This window comes from Lolium rigidum, chromosome 7 (assembly GCF_022539505.1).
Source record: "Lolium rigidum isolate FL_2022 chromosome 7, APGP_CSIRO_Lrig_0.1, whole genome shotgun sequence".
In the NCBI taxonomy this organism is placed as follows: domain Eukaryota; kingdom Viridiplantae; phylum Streptophyta; class Magnoliopsida; order Poales; family Poaceae; genus Lolium; species Lolium rigidum.
The window spans coordinates 90,810,542-90,832,563 of NC_061514.1; the positions used below are offsets into that span (position 1 = coordinate 90,810,542).

At 45.2% G+C, this 22,022-nt stretch overlaps 1 protein-coding gene across 1 annotated transcript in view; it reads right to left on the reverse strand.

Annotated features, from left to right (window-relative positions):
- The window catches only part of LOC124677843 (probable cystathionine gamma-synthase 2), a 17,872-nt gene extending 7,189 nt beyond the window's left edge, over positions 1 to 10,683 (reverse strand). Inside the window, exons 1-4 of the mRNA XM_047213794.1 lie at positions 10,117 to 10,683; positions 9,964 to 10,023; positions 9,674 to 9,877; positions 9,454 to 9,540 (exon numbers count right to left, since the gene is read on the reverse strand). Of these exons, the coding sequence (XP_047069750.1) occupies positions 9,454 to 9,540; positions 9,674 to 9,877; positions 9,964 to 10,023; positions 10,117 to 10,683 (918 nt within the window). The remainder of the gene's footprint in view (positions 1 to 9,453; positions 9,541 to 9,673; positions 9,878 to 9,963; positions 10,024 to 10,116) is intronic.
- Between the last annotated feature and the right edge of the window lie 11,339 nt (positions 10,684 to 22,022).

Here is a 22,022-nt window from a genome sequence, read left to right on the forward strand (position 1 = left end):
GGAGATCGCCTCCGGCACCTGCCGGAGAGGGGATTCATCTCCGGGAGGACTCTACACCGCCATGGTCGCCTCCGGAGTGATGAGTGAGTAGTCTACCCCTGGACTATGGGTCCATAGCGGTAGCTAGATGGTTGTCTTCTCCCCATTGTGCTATCATTGTCGGATCTTGTGAGCTGCCTATCATGATCAAGATCATCTATATGTAATTCTATATGTTGCGTTTGTTGGGATCCGATGAATAGAGAATACTTGTTATGTTGATTATCAAAGTTATGCTTATGTGTTGTTTATGATCTTGCATGCTCTCCGTTATTAGTAGATGCTCTGGCCAAGTAGATGCTTTTAACTCCAAGAGGGAGTACTTATGCTCGATAGTGGGTTCATGCTGCATTGACACAGGGACGAGTGACGAAAGTTCTAAGGTTGTGTTGTCTTGTTGCCACTAGGGATAAAACATTGATGCTATGTCTAAGGATGTAGTTGTTGATTACATTACGCACCATACTTAATGCAATTGTCTGTTGCTTTGCAACTTAATGCTGGAGGGGTTCGGATGATAACTCTGAAGGTGGACTTTTTAGGCATAGATGCGGTTGGATGGCGGTCTATGTACTTTGTCGTAATGCCCAATTAAATCTCACTATACTCATCATGATATGTATGTGCATTGTCATGCTCTCTTTATTTGTCAATTGCCCAACTGTAATTTGTTCACCCAACATGCTTGTTCGTCTTATGGGAGAGACACCTCTAGTGAGCTGTGGACCCCGGTCCAATTCTCTTTCTTGAAATACAATCTCTTGCAATACTTGTTTCTCTTGTTTTCTCTGCAAACAATCATCTTCCACACAATACGGTTAATCCTTTGTTACGGCAAGCCGGTGAGATTGACAACCTCATCTGTTTCGTTGGGGCAAAGTAGCTTGGTTGTGTTGTGCGGGTTCCACGTTGGCGCCGGAATCTCCGGTGTTGCGCCGCACTACATCCCGCCGCCATCAACCTTCAACGTGCTTCTTGGCTCCTCCTGGTTCGATAAACCTTGGTTTCTTTACGAGGAAAACTTGCTGCTTGTGCGCATCATACCTTCCTCTTGGGGTTGCCCAACGAACGTGTGAAATACACGCCATCAAGCTCTTTTACGGCGCCGTTGCGGGGAGATCAAGACACGGCTGCAAGGGAGTCTCCACTTCTCAATCTCTTTACTTTGTTTTTGTCTTGCTTTATTTTATTTACTACTTTGTTTGCTGCACTAAATCAAAATACAAAAAAATTAGTTGCTAGTTTTACTTTATTTGCTATCTTGTTTGCTATATCGAAAACACAAAAAAATTAGTTTACTTGCATTTACTTTATCTAGTTTGCTTTATTTACTATTGCTAAAATGGCCAACGCTGAAAATACTAAGTTGTGTGACTTCACAACCACAAATAATAATGATTTCTTATGCACACCTATTGCTCCACCTGCTACTACGGCAGAATTCTTTGAAATTAAACACTGCTTTACTTGAATCTTGTCATGAACCATCAATTTTACGGTGTTAGTTACGATGATCTTGCTGCCCATCTCAATAATTTTGTTGAACTATGTGAAATGCAAAAATATAAAGATGTAGATGGTGATATTATTAAACTAAAATTGTTCCCTTTCTCATTAAGAGGAAGAGCTAAAGATTGGTTGCTATCTCTGCCTAAGAATAGTATTGATTCATGGACTAAATGCAAGGATGCTTTTATTGGTAGATATTATCCCCCTGCTAAAATTATATCTTTGAGGAGTAGCATAATGAATTTTAAACAATTAGATACTGAACATGTTGCTCAAGCTTGGGAAAGAATGAAATCTCTGGTTAAAAATTGCCCAACCCATGGACTGACTACTTGGATGATCATCCAAACCTTCTACGCAGGACTAAATTTTTCTTCGCGGAATTTATTGGATTCAGCTGCTGGAGGTACCTTTATGTCCATCACTCTTGGTGAAGCTACAAAACTTCTTGATGATATGATGATAAATTACTCTGAATGGCACACGGAAAGAGCTCCACAAGGTAAGAAGGTAAATTCTGTTGAAGAATCCTCTTCCTTGAATGATAAGGTTGATGCTATTATGTCTATGCTTGTGAATGATAGGACTAATGTTGATCCTAATAATGTTCCGTTAGCTTCATTGGTTGCACAAGAAGAACATGTTGATGTAAACTTCATTAAAAATAATAATTTCAACAACAATGCTTATCGGAACAATTCTAGTAATAACTATAGGCCATATCCTTATAATAATGGTAACGGTTATGCTAATTCTTATGGAAATTCTTACAACAATAATAGGAATTCACCCCCTGGACTTGAAGCCATGCTTAAAGAATTTATTAGTACACAAACTGCCTTTAACAAATCTGTTGAGGAAAAGCTCAATAAAATTGATATTCTTGTTTCTAGAGTTGATAGTCTTGCCTCTGATGTTGATCTTTTGAAATCGAAAGTTATGCCTAATAGGGACATTGAAAATAAAATTGTTACTACAGCAAATGCCATTCAAGTTAGAATTAATGAGAATATAAGATTAATGGCTGAGCTGCGTGCTAGGTGGGATAGAGAAGAAAATGAAAAACTAGCTAAAGAGAAGAATATAGCTAAAGTTTGGACTATTACCACCACTAGTAATGCTAATGCTACACATGTTGCTGCACCTCCTACTCATACTAATAAAAGAATTGGTGTTAGCAATGTTTCCACTTCTAATGCAAAGCGCGAAAAACTGCACTGAAGCTGCTAAAGCTGCTGAAACTACTGCGATAAAGCTGCTGAAATTTTTTCCAACATTGGGGATGATGATCCCATTGCTTTAGATTATAATGGTTTGAATTTTGATGATTGCCACATCTCTGAAGTTATAAAGTTCTTGCAAAAACTTGCTAAAAGTCCTAATGCTAGTGCTATAAATTTGGCTTTCACGCATCATATTACAAATGCTCTCATAAAAGCTAGAGAAGAGAAACTAGAGCGCGAAGCCTCTATTCCTAAAAAGCTAGAAGATGGTTGGGAGCCCATCATTAAGATGAAGGTTAAAGATTTTGATTGTAATGCTTTATGTGATCTTGGTGCAAGTATTTCTGTTATGCCGAAGAAAATTTATAATATGCTTGACTTGCCACAGTTGAAAAATTGTTATTTGGATGTTAATCTTGCTGATCATTCTACAAAGAAACCTTTGGGTAAAGTTGATAATGTTCGCATTACCGTTAACAATAATCTTGTTCCCGTTGATTTTGTTGTCTTGGATATTGAATGCAATGCATCTTGTCCAATTATATTGGGAAGACCTTTTCTTGAGCTGTTGGTGCTATTATTGATATGAGGGAAGGTAATATAAAATATCAATTTCCTCTCAAGAAAGGTATGGAACACTTCCCTAGAAAGAGAATGAAGGTACCTTATGATTCTATCATTAGAACAAATTATGATGTTGATGCTTCATCTCTCGATGTTACTTGATACACACTTTACTGCGCCTAGGCTGAAAGGCGTTAAAAAAGCGCTTATGGGAGACAACCCATGTTTTTACCTACAGTACTTTGTTTTTATTTTGTGTCTTGGAAGTTGTTTACTACTGTAGCAACCTCTCCTTATCTTAGTTTTGAGTTTTGTTGTGCCAAGTTAAGCCGTTGATAGAAAAGTAAGTACTAGATTTGGATTACTGCGCAGTTCCAGATTTCTTTGCTGTCACGAATCTGAGCCCACTGCCCTGCAGGAAGCTCAGAAAATTATGCCAATTTACGTGCATGATCCTCAGATATGTACGCAACTTTCATTCAATTTGAGCATTTTCATTTGAGCAAGTCTGGTGCCATTTTAAAATTCGTCAATACGAACTGTTCTGTTTTGACAGATTCTGCCTTTTATTTCGCATTGCCTCTTTCGCTATGTTGGATGAATTTCTTTGATCCACTAATGTCCAGTAGCATTATGCAATGTCCAGAAGTGTTAAGAATGATTGTGTCACCTCTGAATATGTCAATTTATATTGTGCACTAACCCTCTAATGAGTTGTTTCGAGTTTGGTGTGGAGGAAGTTTTCAAGGATCAAGAGAGGAGTATGATGCAACATGATCAAGGAGAGTGAAAGCTCTAAGCTTGGGGATGCACCCGGTGGTTCACCCCTGCATATATCAAGAAGACTCAAGCGTCTAAGCTTGGGGATGCCCAAGGCATCCCCTTCTTCATCAACAAATTATCGGGTTCCTCCCTGAAACTACATTTTTATTCGGCCACATCTTATGTGCTTTTTCTTGGAGCGTCGTTTTGTTTTTGTTTTTGTTTTGTTTGAATAAAATGGATCCTAGCATTCACTTTATGGGAGAGATACACACTCCGCTGTAGCATATGGACAAATATGTCCTTGGTTTCTACTCATAGTATTCATGGCGAAGTTTCTCCTTCGTTAAATTGTTATATGGTTGGAATTGGAAAATGATACATGTAGTAATTGCTATAAATGTTTTGGGTAATGTGATACTTGGCAATTGTTGTGCTCATGTTTAAGCTCTTGCATCATATGCTTTGCACCCATTAATGAAGAAATACATAGAGCATGCTAAAATTTGGTTTGCATATTTGGTTTCTCTAAGGTCTAGATAATTTCTAGTTTTGAGTTTGAACAACAAGGAAGACGGTATAGAGTATTATAATGCTTTCAATATGTCTTTTATGTGAGTTTTGCTGTACTAGTTCATCCTTGTGTTTGCCTCAAATAACCTTGCTAGCCTAAACCTTGTATCGAGAGGGAATACTTCTCATGCATCCAAAATACTTGAGCCAACCACTATGCCATTTGTGTCCACCATACCTACCTATACTACATGGTATTTTCCCGCCATTCCAAAGTAAATTGCTTGAGTGCTACCTTTAAAATTCCATCATTCACCTTTGCAATATATAGCTCATGGGACAAATAGCTTAAAAACTATTGTGGTATTGAATATGTAATTATGCACTTTATCTCTTATTAAGTTGCTTGTTGTGCGATAACCATGTTTGCTGGGAACGCCATCAACTCATTGTTGAATTTCATGTGAGTTGCTATGCATGTTCGTCTTGTACGAAGTAAGGGCGATCTACACTGAGTTGAATGGTTTGAGCATGCATATTGTGAGAGAAGAACATTGGGCCGCTAACTAAAGCCATGTTCCATGGTGGAAGTTTCAGTTTTGGACAAACATCCTCAAATCTCTAATGAGAAAAGAATTAATTGTTGTTGAATGCTTAAAGCATTAAAAGAGGAGTCCATTATCTGTTGTCTATGTTGTCCCGGTATGGATGTCTAAGTTGAGAATAATCAAAAGCGAGAAATCCAAATGCGAGCTTTCTCCTTAGACCTTTGTACGGGCGGCATAGAGGTACCCCTTTGTGATACTTGGTTAAAGCATATGTATTGCGGTGATAATCCGGGTAGTCCAAGCTAATTAGGACAAGGTGCGAGCACTATTAGTACACTATGCATGAGGCTTGCAACTTATAAGATATAATTTACATGATGCATATGCTTTATTACTACCGTTGACAAAATTGTTTCATGTTTTCAAAATCAAAGCTCTAGCACAAATATAGCAATCGATGCTTTTCCTCTATGAGGACCATTCTTTTACTTTTAATGTTGAGTCGGTTCACCTATTTCTCTCCACCTCAAGAAGCAAACACTTGTGTGAGCTGTGCATTGATTCTTACATACTTGCTTATTGCACTTATTATATTACTCTATGTTGACAATATCCATGAGATATACATGTTACAAGTTGAAAGCAACCGCTGAAACTTAATCTTCTTTTGTGTTGCTTCAATACCTTTACTTTGAATTATTGCTTTATGAGTTAACTCTTATGCAAGACTTATTGATGCTTGTCTTGAAATGCTATTCATGAAAAGTCTTTGCTTTATGATTCACTTGTTTACTCATGTCATACACATTGTTTTGATCGCTGCATTCTCTACATATGCTTTACAAATAGTATGATCAAGTTTATGATGGCATGTCACTCCAGAAATTATCTTTGTTATCGTTTTACCTGCTCGGGACGAGCGAGAACTAAGCTTGGGGATGCTGATACGTCTCCAACGTATCGATAATTTCTTGTGTTCCATGCCACATTATTGATGTTATCTACATGTTTTATGCACACTTTATGTCATATTCGTGCATTTTACGGAACTAACCTATTAACAAGATGCCGAAGTGCCGATTCTTTGTTTCTGCTGTTTTTGGTTTCAGAAATCCTAGTAAAGAAATATTCTCGGAATTGGACGAAATAAAAGCCCAGAGGCCTATTTTCTCACGAAGCTTCCAGAAGTCCGAAGGAGAGACGAAGAGGGGCCACGGGGTGGCCAAACCCTAGGGCGGCGCGGCCCCACCCCTGGCCGCGCCGGCCTGTGGTGTGGGGCCCCCGTGCCGCCTCTTGACCTACCCTTCCGCCTACAAATAGCCTCCGTGACGAAACCCCCAGTACCGAGAGCCACGATACGGAAAACATTGCTGAGACGCCGTCGCCGCCGATCCCATCTCGGGGGATCACTGGAGATCGCCTCCGGCACCCTGCCGGAGAGGGGATTCATCTCCCGGAGGACTCTACACCGCCATGGTCGCCTCCGGAGTGATGAGTGAGTAGTCTACCCCTGGACTATGGGTCCATAGCGGTAGCTAGATGGTTGTCTTCTCCCCATTGTGCTATCATTGTCGGATCTTGTGAGCTGCCTATCATGATCAAGATCATCTATATGTAATTCTATATGTTGCGTTTGTTGGGATCCGATGAATAGAGAATACTTGTTATGTTGATTATCAAAGTTATGCTTATGTGTTGTTTATGATCTTGCATGCTCTCCGTTATTAGTAGATGCTACGGCCAAGTAGATGCTTTTAACTCCAAGAGGGAGTACTTATGCTCGATAGTGGGTTCATGCTGCATTGACACCAGGACGATGACGAGAAAGTTCTAAGGTTGTGTTGTCTTGTTGCCACTAGGGATAAAACATTGATGCTATGTCTAAGGATGTAGTTGTTGATTACATTACGCACCATACTTAATGCAATTGTACTGTTGTTTGCAACTTAATGCTTGGAGGGGTTCGGATGATAACTCTGAAGGTGGACTTTTTAGGCATAGATGCGGTTGGATGGCGGTCTATGTACTTTGTCGTAATGCCCAATTAAATCTCACTATACTCATCATGATATGTATGTGCATTGTCATGCTCTCTTTATTTGTCAATTGCCCAAGCTGTAATTTGTTCACCCAACATGCTTGTTCGTCTTATGGGAGAGACACCTCTAGTGAGCTGTGGACCCCGGTCCAATTCTCTTTCTTGAAATACAATCTACTTGCAATACTTGTTTCTACTTGTTTTCTCTGCAAACAATCATCTTCCACACAATACGGTTAATCCTTTGTTACGGCAAGCCGGTGAGATTGACAACCTCCTTTGTTTCGTTGGGGCAAAGTAGCTTGGTTGTGTTGTGCGGGTTCCACGTTGGCGCCGGAATCTCCGGTGTTGCGCCGCACTACATCCCGCCGCCATCAACCTTCAACGTGCTTCTTGGCTCCTCCTGGTTCGATAAACCTTGGTTTCTTTCTGAGGGAAAACTTGCTGCTGTGCGCATCATACCTTCCTCTTGGGGTTGCCCAACGAACGTGTGAAATACACGCCATCACCACGTAGCCCACGCGGAGAGCAGCGCTGCTCGCTCCTGGCCGTCGGATCCATCCGACGGCTGGCCTTCACTTTCGGGCGGTATAAAAGTCGGGCCAACGGCCCAAAAACCCTAACCCTAGTCTTTTCCCCTTGGCCACCCTCTCTGCCCCGCGCGCCTCCTCTCTGGCGGCTGGCGACGGCGCCTTCTCGCGCTACGCCCAGCTCGCCGGCGGCGGGTGGCGGCGGCCCCCGGCTCCCTGAGCCTCTGTACACTCCGGCGGCGGAGTGGGGCCACCGCGCCGCCACCGCCAACAGTCACCGGCTGCTCGCGCACGCCGGCAAAGCAAACCGCGCCGCCACTGAGCCGCCTCGGGCTGCTGCTGGTTGAGCTCGTGGCGCCGGCAAAGAAAGGGGACCACCCTCTGGTCATCTTGACGGCGGTGCGCCCACCCTCGGGTGAACGCACGCACCGGCAAAAGGACCAGGGGGGGCGCCGTCGCTCGTCTTGGTCTGGGCCGTCGGGATCTGGTGGTAGGGAGGATCTGGTGGCCTGCGGGCTAGGTTCCTCCGCCGCCGGAGGGAGAGCGAAAGAGACAGAAGGGGCGGACACGCCGTGACGGCGAGCCGCCGGACCACGCGCACGGGCTGCCGCCGGTGTCACCGGCAGAGTAAATGTGGCGGCGGCCCCCGGCTCCCTGAGCCTCTGTACACTCCGGCGGCGGCGGCGGGGCTTCTCCTCCCGCGCGCCTGCCCCGCCCCATTTACTCTGCCGGTGACACCGGCGGCAGCCCGTGCGCGTGGTCCGGCGGCTCGCCGTCACGGCGTGTCCGCCCCTTCTGTCTCTTTCGCTCTCCCTCCGGCGGCGGAGGAACCTAGCCCGCAGGCCACCAGATCCTCCCTACCACCAGATCCCGACGGCCCAGACCAAGACGAGCGACGGCGCCCCCCCTGGTCCTTTTGCCGGTGCGTGCGTTCACCCGAGGGTGGGCGCACCGCCGTCAAGATGACCCGGAGGGTGGTCCCCTTTCTTTGCCGGCGCCACGAGCTCAACCAGCAGCAGCCCGAGGCGGCTCAGTGGCGGCGCGGTTTGCTTTGCCGGCGTGCGCGAGCAGCCGGTGACTGTTGGCGGTGGCGGCGCGGTGGCCCCACTTCCCCTGTTTTTTCTTGCCGGCGAGCCCAAGGCCCCGGCCAGTAGGAATCTTTCTTTTCCCTTTACGAACTAGGGTATCGAGGATTGATCTAGGGTTTCCACTTTGCTGTTTCGATTTCTTTTCTACCGAAAAACAATCTAGGACTAGATGCTCTGATACCAATGATAGATCTCGTAGATCAACTAGCCTAGATCTTAATCGGTAGTAACCATATCTCTGTAACAAATTGTATTCATGTACTGTGAGAGGGAGGGAGAGAGATACCAAGACTGCTGTGATGTTTACCTTATTGCTGCGAGAAGAACGAACCCGTCGACGTTGACGTGGTGATGGCGGCAGATCGGTGAGGGAGTGGTGGCGGCGGAGCTTCCCGTCGGCACTGTGCTGAACCCAGATCGGTAGGTGTGTTGGTGGGGCGAGTGGCACTCCGGTCAACCTCGTGATTTGTGCCACCGCCCCCACCACTGTATTTATAGCACAGGCGACAGGGGCCCACCAACCAGATGTGGTTGGGCGCCCCCGATCAGGGCGCGGACGAGGTCAAGGGTCCGAGTTCGAGCCGTTGGGCTCGGACGCGAGGAGATCATCCTAACACATCAATATTTTGTGGTACATACCGGACTGATGGCGCCGCCGAGGTCTTGGTGCCATGCGCGTATTGTCTTGATGAGCTCCTGGGAGCCACTGATGCATCCTGCGATAACCTGAAATTGAAAAGCAAGAGCAGATACTTTAATTAATATGAAGACAAATTAATGGTAGTACAAACTGTCTAAAGGGAAGCTGTAAGAAAACAAGCTGTCTACGTGAAAACATGTGATCTAGGCAGCTACTCACGTCGTGATGGCCGGCGATGTACTTTGTGGCGGAGTGCACGACAATGTCGGCGCCGAGGGTGAGCGGCTTCTGGTTGATCGGCGAGGCAAGCGTGCTGTCGATGCACACGAGAGTACCCTTCAGGTGGCACAGCTCGGCGACGAGTTTAATGTCTATGCACTTGAGGTGGGGGTTCGTGGGAGAGTCGGTATAGAAGAGTGTCACCTGCATATGTAGCTACGCATGTCAGAAACCATGCATCAATGGTATCAATTGTACATCATCGTCATGTTTTAAGTTAGGAAACGTACATCGCCCTGGTCAAGAACGGCTTTCAGCGTCTCGATGTCGTTCAGATCAACGAAGGTGGACTGCACAAAGCAAGAAAGGAAGAGTATTAGAAGTTTTGAACTTATCAGACATGCATGCATGCTCTTGTTGCTAGCTCTGAATTGTGTCCTTACCCTGATTCCCATTTTGGAGAGCCTTTCGCGGATGAAGATGCGCGCCTCGCTGTAGCATTCGGTCGTGGTCACGACGTGGCCGCCTGGCGGCACGAGGGCGAGCAGCGTGGCGACGATGGCGTTCATGCCGGATGAGGTGACCAGTGTGGCCTCCGCTCTTTCCAGCGCGCTGATCTTCTCTTCAAGGACGCTAACGGTGGGGTTGCCGTACCGTCCGTACTCGAAGCTGTGGCGCCTGCCTTCCTTGAAGGCGATGAGGTCGTCCGAGTTCTTGAACCAGTGCGTGGTGCCGCTCACGATCGGCGTCGCGATCGAGTCCGTGTCCGCCATGCCGTTCTTCCGGAGCTTCTCCCCGGCGTGGACCGCGAGGGTCTCGTCAGAGGCCGTGGTATACCCTGGCGCTGGAGCGGCGGCGGCGTCCTGCTGCACCAGGTGCTCGGCGACAGCAAAGAATTCCTCCGCGCCAGGGAGGCTCAGGGCGGTGGTGCGCTTTGGAGAACGGCGAGGACGGAGCAGGCGGCGCTGCTTCGGGAGCGAGGACTTGACTGGAGACGATGACCTCGCCATTAGCTAGCTTGCTAGTGGGAGCTAGGAAGTGAAAATAATTGGAAGTGGATAAGCGAGCTAAGGGTAGAGTCGGAGAGGAGCTTCTCGATCGTCTGTGTTCTTCCCATCTGCGTACGATGAACTATGATATATATGCCGCAGCCGTTCGTAGACGCGCGTCGATGCAAACGCGTCTACGCCCTCTCCAACTTCCACATGTGCAATGGTTATTCTCACTCTTGCTGCCGTGTAGCTAGTTTTTTTCTTCTTTTGACAGCACAAGCGTGTGTAGGAGTAATTGAGGTAGTAATAAAGATGTACATAGTTGATGTTTAATTAAGATAGGCATGATTAGTTAACTGCAACGTGATGATATCACTAAAAAAATATGACCTGGGACCGGAACGAATCTAGGCGAAGAGAAAACAAGGAAGTCGTCAAAAGCTGCGTGTGTGTACACTACGTAGTGTAGCTAGGCAAGCAATTGTTTTTGTAATGCGACTTCGGTACATGTTGCCTTCAGCTCGTCAATACAGAGCACCTAGCTAGGTAATCGCCTAATCGGGCAGGTAAAGCACGTGAATACGTGTGTGCTCTATTGGGTGATCGATGCTACGCGGAACGACCCGATTAACTTGTGTTCGTTGGACGGAGGAGGGCTGCTTAGGTGCTCCCCCTAAATGAAGTTAAAGTATCATAGTTGATTTTTTTCGTGTGTTGGATCCATCGAAACCTATATCCAGCCCATATATACCCATTTGTATTGATACAATATGTGTATATCGCGGAAAAAAAAGAGGTCATTTGAGCAAGATCTTTATAGGATCTTTCTATTTCGGCACGTGAACGTATATACGTACAAAAACGAGGTACAACATAACGGGGGCCATATGGACCTATACAGGGTTGTACGGACGGTGGACCTACACTGAAATTACGATCGTGCCCCCGCTTACGAACAGATATGGAAAGATCTCCACCGTTCTTGCGTTTGAAGCGCCCTGAATTTTTCCAGGGGAGGAGCACCGAAGCAGAAGTGTGGCTAGATTAGCCGGAAGAAACGAATCTGACCCCGTGGATAGATGGTTAGAATAGCGATGACACCCTCGATTATCAGTGGTCAAATGTATTGTGTTTGTTGATTCAAGTAAGATCTTTTCGCTTTGTGATATCTTGATTCCAGATCTAGCACAATAGCACTTTGCTAATTTCATAAGAATATTGGACGATTCTATAGGTTAGAATTTTTTCTAAAGAGCTTGTTTTGTCTGTACGGTTTTGAAACCCGTATGAATTGTTTCTATGGTCTATTTTGCAGGCTGTTTTGTCATACCGTAATAGTAAAGTCTAGAATAGATCCTCTTGAGACCACATCTATTTCGTTTTTAATTATTTGCTTCACTTAATCCTTCATAAAAATATAAAAATACGAATTAGGTAAACCATGATGAGGATATTTGTTAAGCAACTCTTTATATCTCACATTGGATCTTAAAAAATTTCACCTGGTCTATTCTTGAAATAAGCAACAATGTGTCTTGCTCCGTTAGTTTTACTCATAGGATAATAATGAGCCAAGAATACTTGTGATAAGTCCTTCCATGTATCTTTAAATTTAATGAACAAAGCCTTATATCAAGTTAGTGCCTTATTTAAAAGTGTATGACTAAATAATTTCAATTCCACATCATTATAACAAAAGGTTTTCAAGTTAAAGGTCTCACACATATCATTAAAGTAATCAAAATGTGCATATGGATCTTCTGAATCATCTTCTCCCGCAAATATCTTTCTAGCATGCAATATCTTGACTAAATAACGGTTAAACCAAAGTGGGAGGTCGTGATATCATAGACTGGTGGCAGTTTATGTCTGGTTGCCTGCGTCAACACCTTCAGGGTTGGGCCCGAAACCTGCGTGTGGACAGCAAACACGAGAAAGAGAGCCTGATGGCCCAAATTATGCAGCTCGACGTACAGGCAGATACTAGTGGCTTGGATGAGGAGGAGTGGGCACAAAGATACTATCTCGAAGACCAACTCCTGCAAATCGTTAGTTCGGAGGAGGAATATTGGCACCAAAGAGGAAGGGTCAAATGGGCACTCCAGGGGATGCGAATACGGCATATTTCCACGCGGTGGCCAACGGTAGGAGAAGAAAATGTACGATTTCTTCTCTCAACCTTGGGAACGAAACCACCAACGACCCCAGGAAGATTCAAACTGCGATTTACGAGTTTTACCGTGACCTTCTCGGATCGGCAGGGAGCCGTTCCTGTGGTCTGTCTCCCAGGACTTGGCCACCCGCTGCTCAAGTGTCAATTGAAGATAACAACCAGCTCATGATCACCTTCTCTGAGGAGGAGTTGGAGTCTGTCGTTCGGGAGATGAAATCCGATACGGCTCCTGGCCCTGATGGCTTCCCTGTACTTTTCTTCAAACGCTTCTGGCCCAACGTCAGACTCGGGGTGCTCCACATCCTTAACGATTTCATGCTGGGTCGCATTGACATCTCCCGGCTGAATTTCGCCATCCTCACCTTAATCCCCAAAGTCCCTGGGGCGGACTTAGTCTCGCAGTTTCGTTCAATCGCTCTCATCAACGTGATCTTCAAAATCGTCTCCAAGGCGTTTGCGTACCGTCTGGACCCCATTGCTCATAAGACGATAAGTCTCAATCAAACGGCCTTCATTAAAGGGAGAAACTTGCTTGAAGGACCGCTGGCGCTTATTGAAATTGTTCATGAGCTGCGTTCCAAGAAGCTAGGAGGTATCCTCCTCAAGCTTGATTTCGAGAAGGCTTACGACCGGGTCAACTGGGACTTCCTGGGGGAAGTGCTTCGGTGCAAAGGGTTTGAAGAAGCTTATATCCACAGAGTGCTGCAACTTGTCTCCGGTGGACAAACCGCCATCTCCATTAACGGCGTTATCGGCCCATACTTCAGGAACAAAAGAGGGGTACGCCAAGGGGATCCGCTATCCCCTCTCCTGTTTAATTTCATTGGCGAGGCGCTATCTGGTATTCTCTCTGCCGCGGGGGCGGCAGGCCACCTACAGGGTGTGGCCCCCACTTGATTCCTGGTGGGATCTCCCACCTCCAATACGCGGACGATACGCTCATCCTCATCCAAAACTCGGAAGAAAACATCGCCAACCTCAAATTTCTGCTTATGTGCTTTGAAGACATGTCAGGCTTGAAGATCAACTATCATAAGAGTGAAGTAATTGTGATGGGCCAACCCCCTGAAGAACAACAGCGCATTGCGAATAAGCTTAATTGCAAACGGGGAGCCTTCCCTTTCATGTATCTGGGGCTCCCTATATCGGACAGAAAGCTCCGCCTGGAACAATGGCTGTTTTTGGTACGCAAGCTCGCCGGTAGAACTGAACCGTGGTTGAGTAAACTCCTCACTTCCGGGGGCAGATTGATTCGGCAAACGCTTGCCCGGACAAGTATTCCCATCTTCGCCATGGGCCTCTTTCTCCTGCATGACGGGATTCATGCTAGATTCGACTCGCATCGCTCCAAGTTCTTCTGGGAAGGAGCGGGCAATAAACACAAGTACCATATGGTTAACTGGCCTTCGGTTTGCCGGCCGAAATCCTCGGGGGGGTTAGGCCTCGCTTAACTCCAAAAAGATGAACATTGCCCTGCTGTCCAAATGGATATGGAAGCTATACCGAGACGAGGCATCGATCTGGGCGAAGATCATCAGAGCCAAATATCGCGACGCCGATAATCTGTTCGAGGGCTCAGGACAAGGGGCCTCGCAATTTTGGAAAAGCTTGCATAAAATTAAGCATGTCTTCAAGCTTGGAGCGAAACACATCATTGGGGATGGACGACGCACGTTTTTCTGGACTCGACCGGTGGTGCAGCGACCAACCCATCAAAGAACGCTTCCCCGATCTTTTTAACATATGTGATAATCCTAACCTATCGGTGGCTGAGGCCCTGGAAGCTGGGGAGCTCTTTATCACCTTCCGGCGCTCCCTTAGCCCGGAAGGAAGGCGGCAGTGGATCGACCTTGGGACACTCGTGGAGCCCTTCACCCTCTCTAGCGCTAAGGACAAGGTGGTGTGGCACTTAGAACCCTCGGGTATTTTCTCTGTGCAATCGTTGTACGCCAAGCTCTCTCAAGGGGCGACGGTTGCACATCACAAGGATCTTTGGTCAGCCAAGGTGCCCCTGAAGATCAAGATTTTCGCTTGGCAGCTCATCATTGATAGATTACCATCTAGTCAACAGATTGCGACTCGCCATGGCCCTGCCTCGGGAAATTGCGCCCTCTGCGGACAGTTGGAAGATGCTGGGCACATCTTCTTCTCTTGCTCCCTCGCTAGGTTTGCTTGGAGCGCCGTAAGACAAATTCTCCGTTGTAACCGGAATCCAGGGAATTTCCCACAATTTCATGCCATTCTCTCCAGCCTTGCGGGAAGGGTCCGTAGGCTAGTCCGGTGTCTTTTTCTCGCCCAATCGTGGGCGCTCGTGGAACATTCGTAATAAACTTACTCTTGAAAAAAAGTCATTAACCATCCCGCTAATGTGATTTTCAAAACTGCCCTTTTTCTACAGCTTTGGAGCGGCATGGCCAAGACAAAGCGATCGGGAGGGCCTCCGGTGGCTGGAGAACAAGCTAAGGGAGCTGTACGCCGCCGTGAGACCAAGTCACTCAAGCCAATGAAGATTAAGTAGTCTGGCTTGCGGAGTTGCTTTTGCCTGTGTCCCTTCTATCGGTGTCCGGTTGGACTTCTATGTTGTTACCTCGTCTACTAGTTCTTCCTTGGCTAAGCTGTATGCCGCAGCGTTTGTATAACTTGTTAAACCTATGGGGTTTATTAATTTAAAGTCGGGCATGTTATTGCCTTTTAATTTTAAAAAAAATAACGGTTAACCTCGTATTCATCAGTTTGTGGCTTTAGATACAGATTGGAATGAGCAATATTAAATCGATAACTGAATTCCTTTAGAGTTGTGGGTCTGGGTTGATTCCCAAACGCGGCCATGGTGCTTGCCTTGAACCTGCAAACAAAGGAACAAAAGCGCTAAGCTCTTTGGCAAAGGCCCCAAAAAATAGCTTCATGTCTACAAGGGCACATATCATGTGTAGCTAGTTTTCAAAAGTAAGAGTATCGAATCTACAGTGAAGCTAATTGGTAATGATTTTATTGCCTCTTGTTACCTTCACTTAACATTACTTGTTAGTTATCTTTAAATTCAAAGAAAGAATAATAGTAAATGTGTTTTTATAGGTTGTGAACAAAGTAAATAAAATATACGAGACGTTGCGAATGATGGTTAAGTGACTAGAAGTATTGATTTTGTCTTTTATATATGTCTATGTGTGGAAAGGATCCTCATATAGATACTCCCATAAGAATTATTTCACATCTCTCGTGACCTCTACCTTATCCCATCACATGTCGCGTAGGTCGAATAATTAACGGTCTCCTCGTGGTCATGGTCATAGGTACGGATCCATTTTATCCTTGTATATACATGATTGACAGAGGCGGAGGATTCGTGTCACATGTACACCCACGTACTGCCAACCACATACAACGATGATACTTACCAACATCCCTTAGGAAAATATTGTATGGTCGACAACACACAACATCGTTGATAAGAACCAACACACTTCATAATTATTAGACAATCAACAAACTTTATTTTATTTCATGATTTGGCTAGGATTTATCCATCTCCCAAAGAACAAATGGATCTACTCACACATGAAGGAAAATAACATCATCATGAATCTATGGATAGAAAATAGAGGATCAAATGAACAGAACTATAAATCCAACTCAAGGTTAGGAATTACAACAAGATGACCAATGTCGATGATTGTCTTGATGATGATGATGACGAAAAAGATCGATGCCTTAGCCTCCAATGATCAACGCAGCGGGGATGATGGATCCTTCTCGTTGGTCAAGTTTTGGTGTTTTATGGTGGATCTTTGTCTTGCTTCTAAAATTCATCATCATGGGGTGAATATATTTGACGAGGCGGTGTCAACGACGAGGTGGTACGGTCAGGCGATACAGGCATGCCTGACCGTACCGCCGGTCGTTAACTCTTATGTGAATGTCACTTTGAGAATTTTTGCCTTGGCTTGTGTAGGTCATTATTGGAAGATCTTTAATGCTTTAAATCATCATTATTTTGACCATATATGGTTCATTTTGCATTGGTTGCAAATCCTCCCCTTTATTTCCAAGATCATGTGAAACGAGTAGAATAGATGCTTACCAACGTGACAAAATACGAAATCCTAATAACTTAGGCATTTATGTGTTGTAAAACACGTCCCTTTTTGCGCCCATCATCCATGGGCATAAAATATACACATATCCTACCCATGCAAATATGGTAATCGCGGGGTAAAAGTATTCATTGGTAAAATTGCATCCATATATGTTGTTGCGTGCCCCATGCTTCTGCTTCCCGACCCGCGTGTCTGCTCCATGAAGGATACTACACCACGGGCATGCTAGGATGCGGACGAATGCATGGACGCCGCACCAGGAGCCCACCAGGAGCGGTCGACCAGAGCGGCGAGAGCAGCACTTTGCCTAATGATGGCCTGCAAGAACACAGGGTCATTCGTGCATATTTTCGTGGAAGTGTTTTTTCTGGTTTTTATATTATGTGCTAACAAGGAGCGTAGGAGGATATTTAGCTGCGGTATTTCTGTTACACCCAAGGTGTCACAAGTCTTAGGTGAATTGAGTGCAGGAATTGAAATGAAAAATGGCGAATTAAATGATAAGATTTTAGAGTATTGTTAATGCAATAAGGTAAAGTGCATAAAAGTAAACAACTAATAATAAATAAACTGGTTTCTGCAGATGAAAAAGTAATCGTGGGGTGATTCAGTTCATGGTGATAGTGAATGTGCCTGGTGGAGTAAATATGATGATTCCTCCAATTTATATATCTGAGAAGGCAAGCAACCCATAAGAGAGAAAGACTCTTCTTGATAGATTTCATCTTCCTCCAATAATTCTTTTGCCTGTTACAAAAGCCATGGCCAGCGCATCTATTAAGTTGGTTAAACCGGAGTAAAGCTTTAAACTTGGTGGTTCCGTGTAATTCCTCGAGTATTGCTATATCCTCTTTGATATCGGCTGTGTCACTCGAGGGGGGGGGGGTCGCCGATTCACTAGCAAAAAATTTCTTGTTTATGAGTTCTCAGGATCATGCTATATGGGCCCTTATATTAGATAACAGCATTAGATGCACATAAACATTCATACTCATATATAATAAGCATAATTATAAATTCACAAATAGATGGAATAAAATTGCACATCACATCTCACCAATCCCCTACATCTTCAACGCCAATGAGATCTACTCACACATGAGAGGAGAATAACAGAATGATACCATAGCAAAGTAAATGGATTTCATCTTGAGATTACCCGTAGAAAGCAACAATAGTTGAAGATCAAATCAAATACAAACCAAGATGGAATAGATGTTGCAATCCCTAGACTTACAAGTGTGAATCTCTCTCAGTACAAGGGGGTGTGATGTATGAGGTGGTGATCTCGAAGAGATTCATCTTCGGTGGAGTAAAGGGTGATCTTGTCCTTCTTCTGATCTGATCTCTTCTGTTCTGGGACGAGTGGTTGTTGTTGTGTTGTGTTTTTCATCTCTCTACCTTCACGAAAAGGGTTTGGTTTGATAAGAGGAAAGCGGCGCCGCTTAGTACGGGCGGATGGTACAGTCACCCCCGCTCGTACGGATGCCCGCTGAAGTCCCTGGATCGCTAGGATGAATTTGACCTCAAAAGAAAATATCTTTATTCTGTTGCAATTAGCGCATAAATGTGTTTGGATCCTACATAAATAATAGTTTCCTAAAATAAATAATTCAAAAGGAAGGTTTCGCCTAGATTGCGATATTAGTGTTAGTTGAAACACAAAATCCAATGAAAACTCAATGAAACCAAGAGATAAGTGGTGGAAAATCCATAGTAAAAAGCATCAAAATTTGGAAATATGACCTAACTGTTGCAGCAAGTCGGTATTCTCGTCCGCGCGTGCTGGGGCGGAGTACCTTTAGTCCCGGTTTTGTAACACCAGCCGGGACTAAAGGCCTCCACATATATTTTTTTCCATTCAACTTTTTACCTCTTTTTCCCACTCCTCTTTTTTCTATTTTTCAGAATTTCTATTATTTGAATTATTTGACCAATTTAGTCTCTAACTACAATTAATCTCTAATCAAATTACTTACTCGTGGTCAAAATTTTCGATCGGTTACCCACCCTCAAACTACTCCAGCACTAGCAAGGACGCTTAACTTCTGAGTTCCTTCCGTCCCCGCTTCCAAGTACTTTTTTTAGAAACACAGTACAAACGCAGAGGCTCACATACACATGCATACATTCACCCCTATGAATGCACACACGCATACCTTATCTCTATGAGCACCTCCGAAAGACTGAGCGGGCGGATCGGATCTTGAAATTGACGAAGTCACCACATGCGCATGTTGTCGACGGGAACGCTGCCTCCCACTGAAATAATATTCCGTCTTTATAAGACACATAAATATCAAACTTGGGGTTTAAACTCTGGTGGGATGGGGGTACAACCATCATAACTACCCAACCTCAGGTTGGTTCTCACGCTTCCAAGTACTTTGCGTACACGTTATTGATATTACTATCATATCAGTCCTACTAACATCTTGGTCACGATGTCACACTTCTATATTGTTTGAATTCCAAATAATTATTTTAATAAATAAAACTAATAAAGTAATAATAATCTTGAACAAATAAATAATACGGAGTAATATTTTTTGCAAAACCTAAAATCTGAAAAACTTCATATTTTCCTATGGCAGTTTGAGAATCTAAAAAGATGGAAACCGCGCATAGTCGGGTGAAATCGGACTTAACTTTTCGCGTAGATAGATTTTCATATATTAATTTTTTTTTGAGTTCGTATGTAAAAGTAATTGCCATCTTACCAAAAATACGGTTTTTTTTTTGCAAAACTAGTCAAAATTCATGTTTGTTATTTTTCATAATAACTAGATCACGTAACCTACCTACATCTATAAGGATTTATAATTTATAATTTTCTATCATTTCTTTTGTATTTTACAAAGTTAAAAAAGACGATGGGGGTGTGTGAAGCAAAAAAAAAACTAGAAACTCTTTAGTCCCGGCTGGTGTCTCCAAGCAGAACTAAAAGGTAGACATGTAGTTCCAGTTGGGGATACCAACCGGGACTAAGGAGGCTCGCACCGGCCGCAGCCTGCCGCAACCCCTTTAGTCCTGGTTGGTGTCTATAACCGGAACTAAAGGTTCTGTTCGAACCGGGAATAAAATTGTGTGGCCATTTGAACCAGGACTAATACTCACATTAGTCCCGGTTCCAAACGCGACCAAAACTAATTCTCCGAATAGCTTCGAACGAAAGACCTTTTTTCTACTAGTGATGGGTGGGAACCAAACCCCCGCCACCGCCAGGGCAACCCCTAAGCCCCGTCTTCTCGACTGCGTGGTGTCGCACCACCTGCGCCTCTTCGTCATGGAAAAGTAACACACGGGGTGTGAGCTAGGGCACGGTGAGTTCGATGCCGAGGAGGGACTCTTCCCTCAACAACGCGGACGCCGCCTCTATCCTCGGCACGCGGCCACGGCGCGGCCTTGCTGGTTGTGCGGCCGAGGCGGTCATCTGTGAGCTCCTCCTCCGTGTGCAGACGACCGCTTCTCCACGAGTGTGTCGTGCGACCTCTACGAGCAAGGATGGATAGGAGCGTGTCAGCGTCTTCCACGACCACCACCCCCATCCTTGGCGGCGACCTCCATGACCTCCACTCCCGTCCCTAGCGGTGACCTCCACGGGCCAAGCCACGCTCGGAGGATCAGATACATGCGGCATCAGCATGGTCGAGGGTGTTGGGGGAAAAGATAGAATAGAGAGAGTGTAGGTGGTAATCCAGAGGCTGGCGGGTGGGGTATGTGTCCTACGTGGAGTTTTTGTGGTGACCCTGCATACCACTGCATGTTGTAGTATGCCAGTCGTTGATATAACATTCGCGAAGTACCATTCCGCAAATATTACATCCCTCAGAGTAGTACAACAGAACATAGCAGGGTCCATAACTCATTCACATATTATTACAATCATCATACACAAGTCGTCTCGGAGCTCCTCTTGGGTCCTAAGAGGATAACTCCTGGGTTCGAGGCGAACCCAACTTAACTTACAATACCATTGTCTTATTAAACTAAACATTTATTTAATCGAGCAGCTCGAAGTAAGAGTTTGTGCTGCTCGGATACTACTACTACTCCTCGGATATCCCTAGGCTTGTTCTCCTCCGGAAGCCTCCCCGGATCCGTAGACGATGATGTAGTCTACGCCCTCCACTCCTCCCGAGAGGTCTCGGTTCCTCGTAGCCGATGATCTCGGCTCCATCATGGTTGTCGTTGTCCTCCTCCGCATGGTTCGCACAATCTAAGCATGGGGTTTAAGAGTGGTATGAGTACGAGCGTACTCAACAAGTTCATTATAGATAAGAGGTGTTTAATGCACTAGCTACGATATTAGACCGGAAAATCCAATACCAATGCAAGTTTTGATAAACATTTCTTCAAGAGATTGCTTTTATTTCAAAGAGCTATGTCCGTCACCCTTCACCGGTTTACTAGAACTTCATGGAGCTCCTTTCCGGCCGCGTTCGCAGCTTCCTCAATCCCGAACAGGGAGTGACAGTCACAGCTTCTTTACACTCGCAGAGGTGTGTTGCTTTACCCATAAGAGATCTTAACCTTGGTGCCAACCGGGCAGCTTTCCCGTCCACACTTCCTTTGGTGTGAGGCCCGGTATAAGGTCTAGCCAATCATGTTCCTCCGCTACCTCGAACACCCACCCTTTGTTGCATGCGCCGACCCTGGGTCCACGTCGGTCCCATTATTCCCGTAATTTCAGGGTGGACCCCGACCACGACAACAAGTGCTGGGCTCTTACCATACACTCCTACGCCGGTGGCTGCAACCCATCATAGACCGCATTACCGTGGGGAATTAGAATGGGATCCCCACCCTCCGGTTGTTCCGCAAGACACAACCGCTACGGCAAGCAATGCTTTACCGTGGGGAATTAGAATGGGATCCCCACCCTCCGGTTGTTCCGCCGTACACAACCGCTACGGTAAGCGCATCCGTTGATGAACGAGAGGTGGAAACACTTTTGACTACTCCGTCCCACTCCGCATCTTATGGTTAACACGGATATTACGGCACAAGAATCACTGGCGACATTTGTTGTTTAATCCTAGATGGATATAAACCCTTGCAATGGAACCTCCACCATATCAACACAA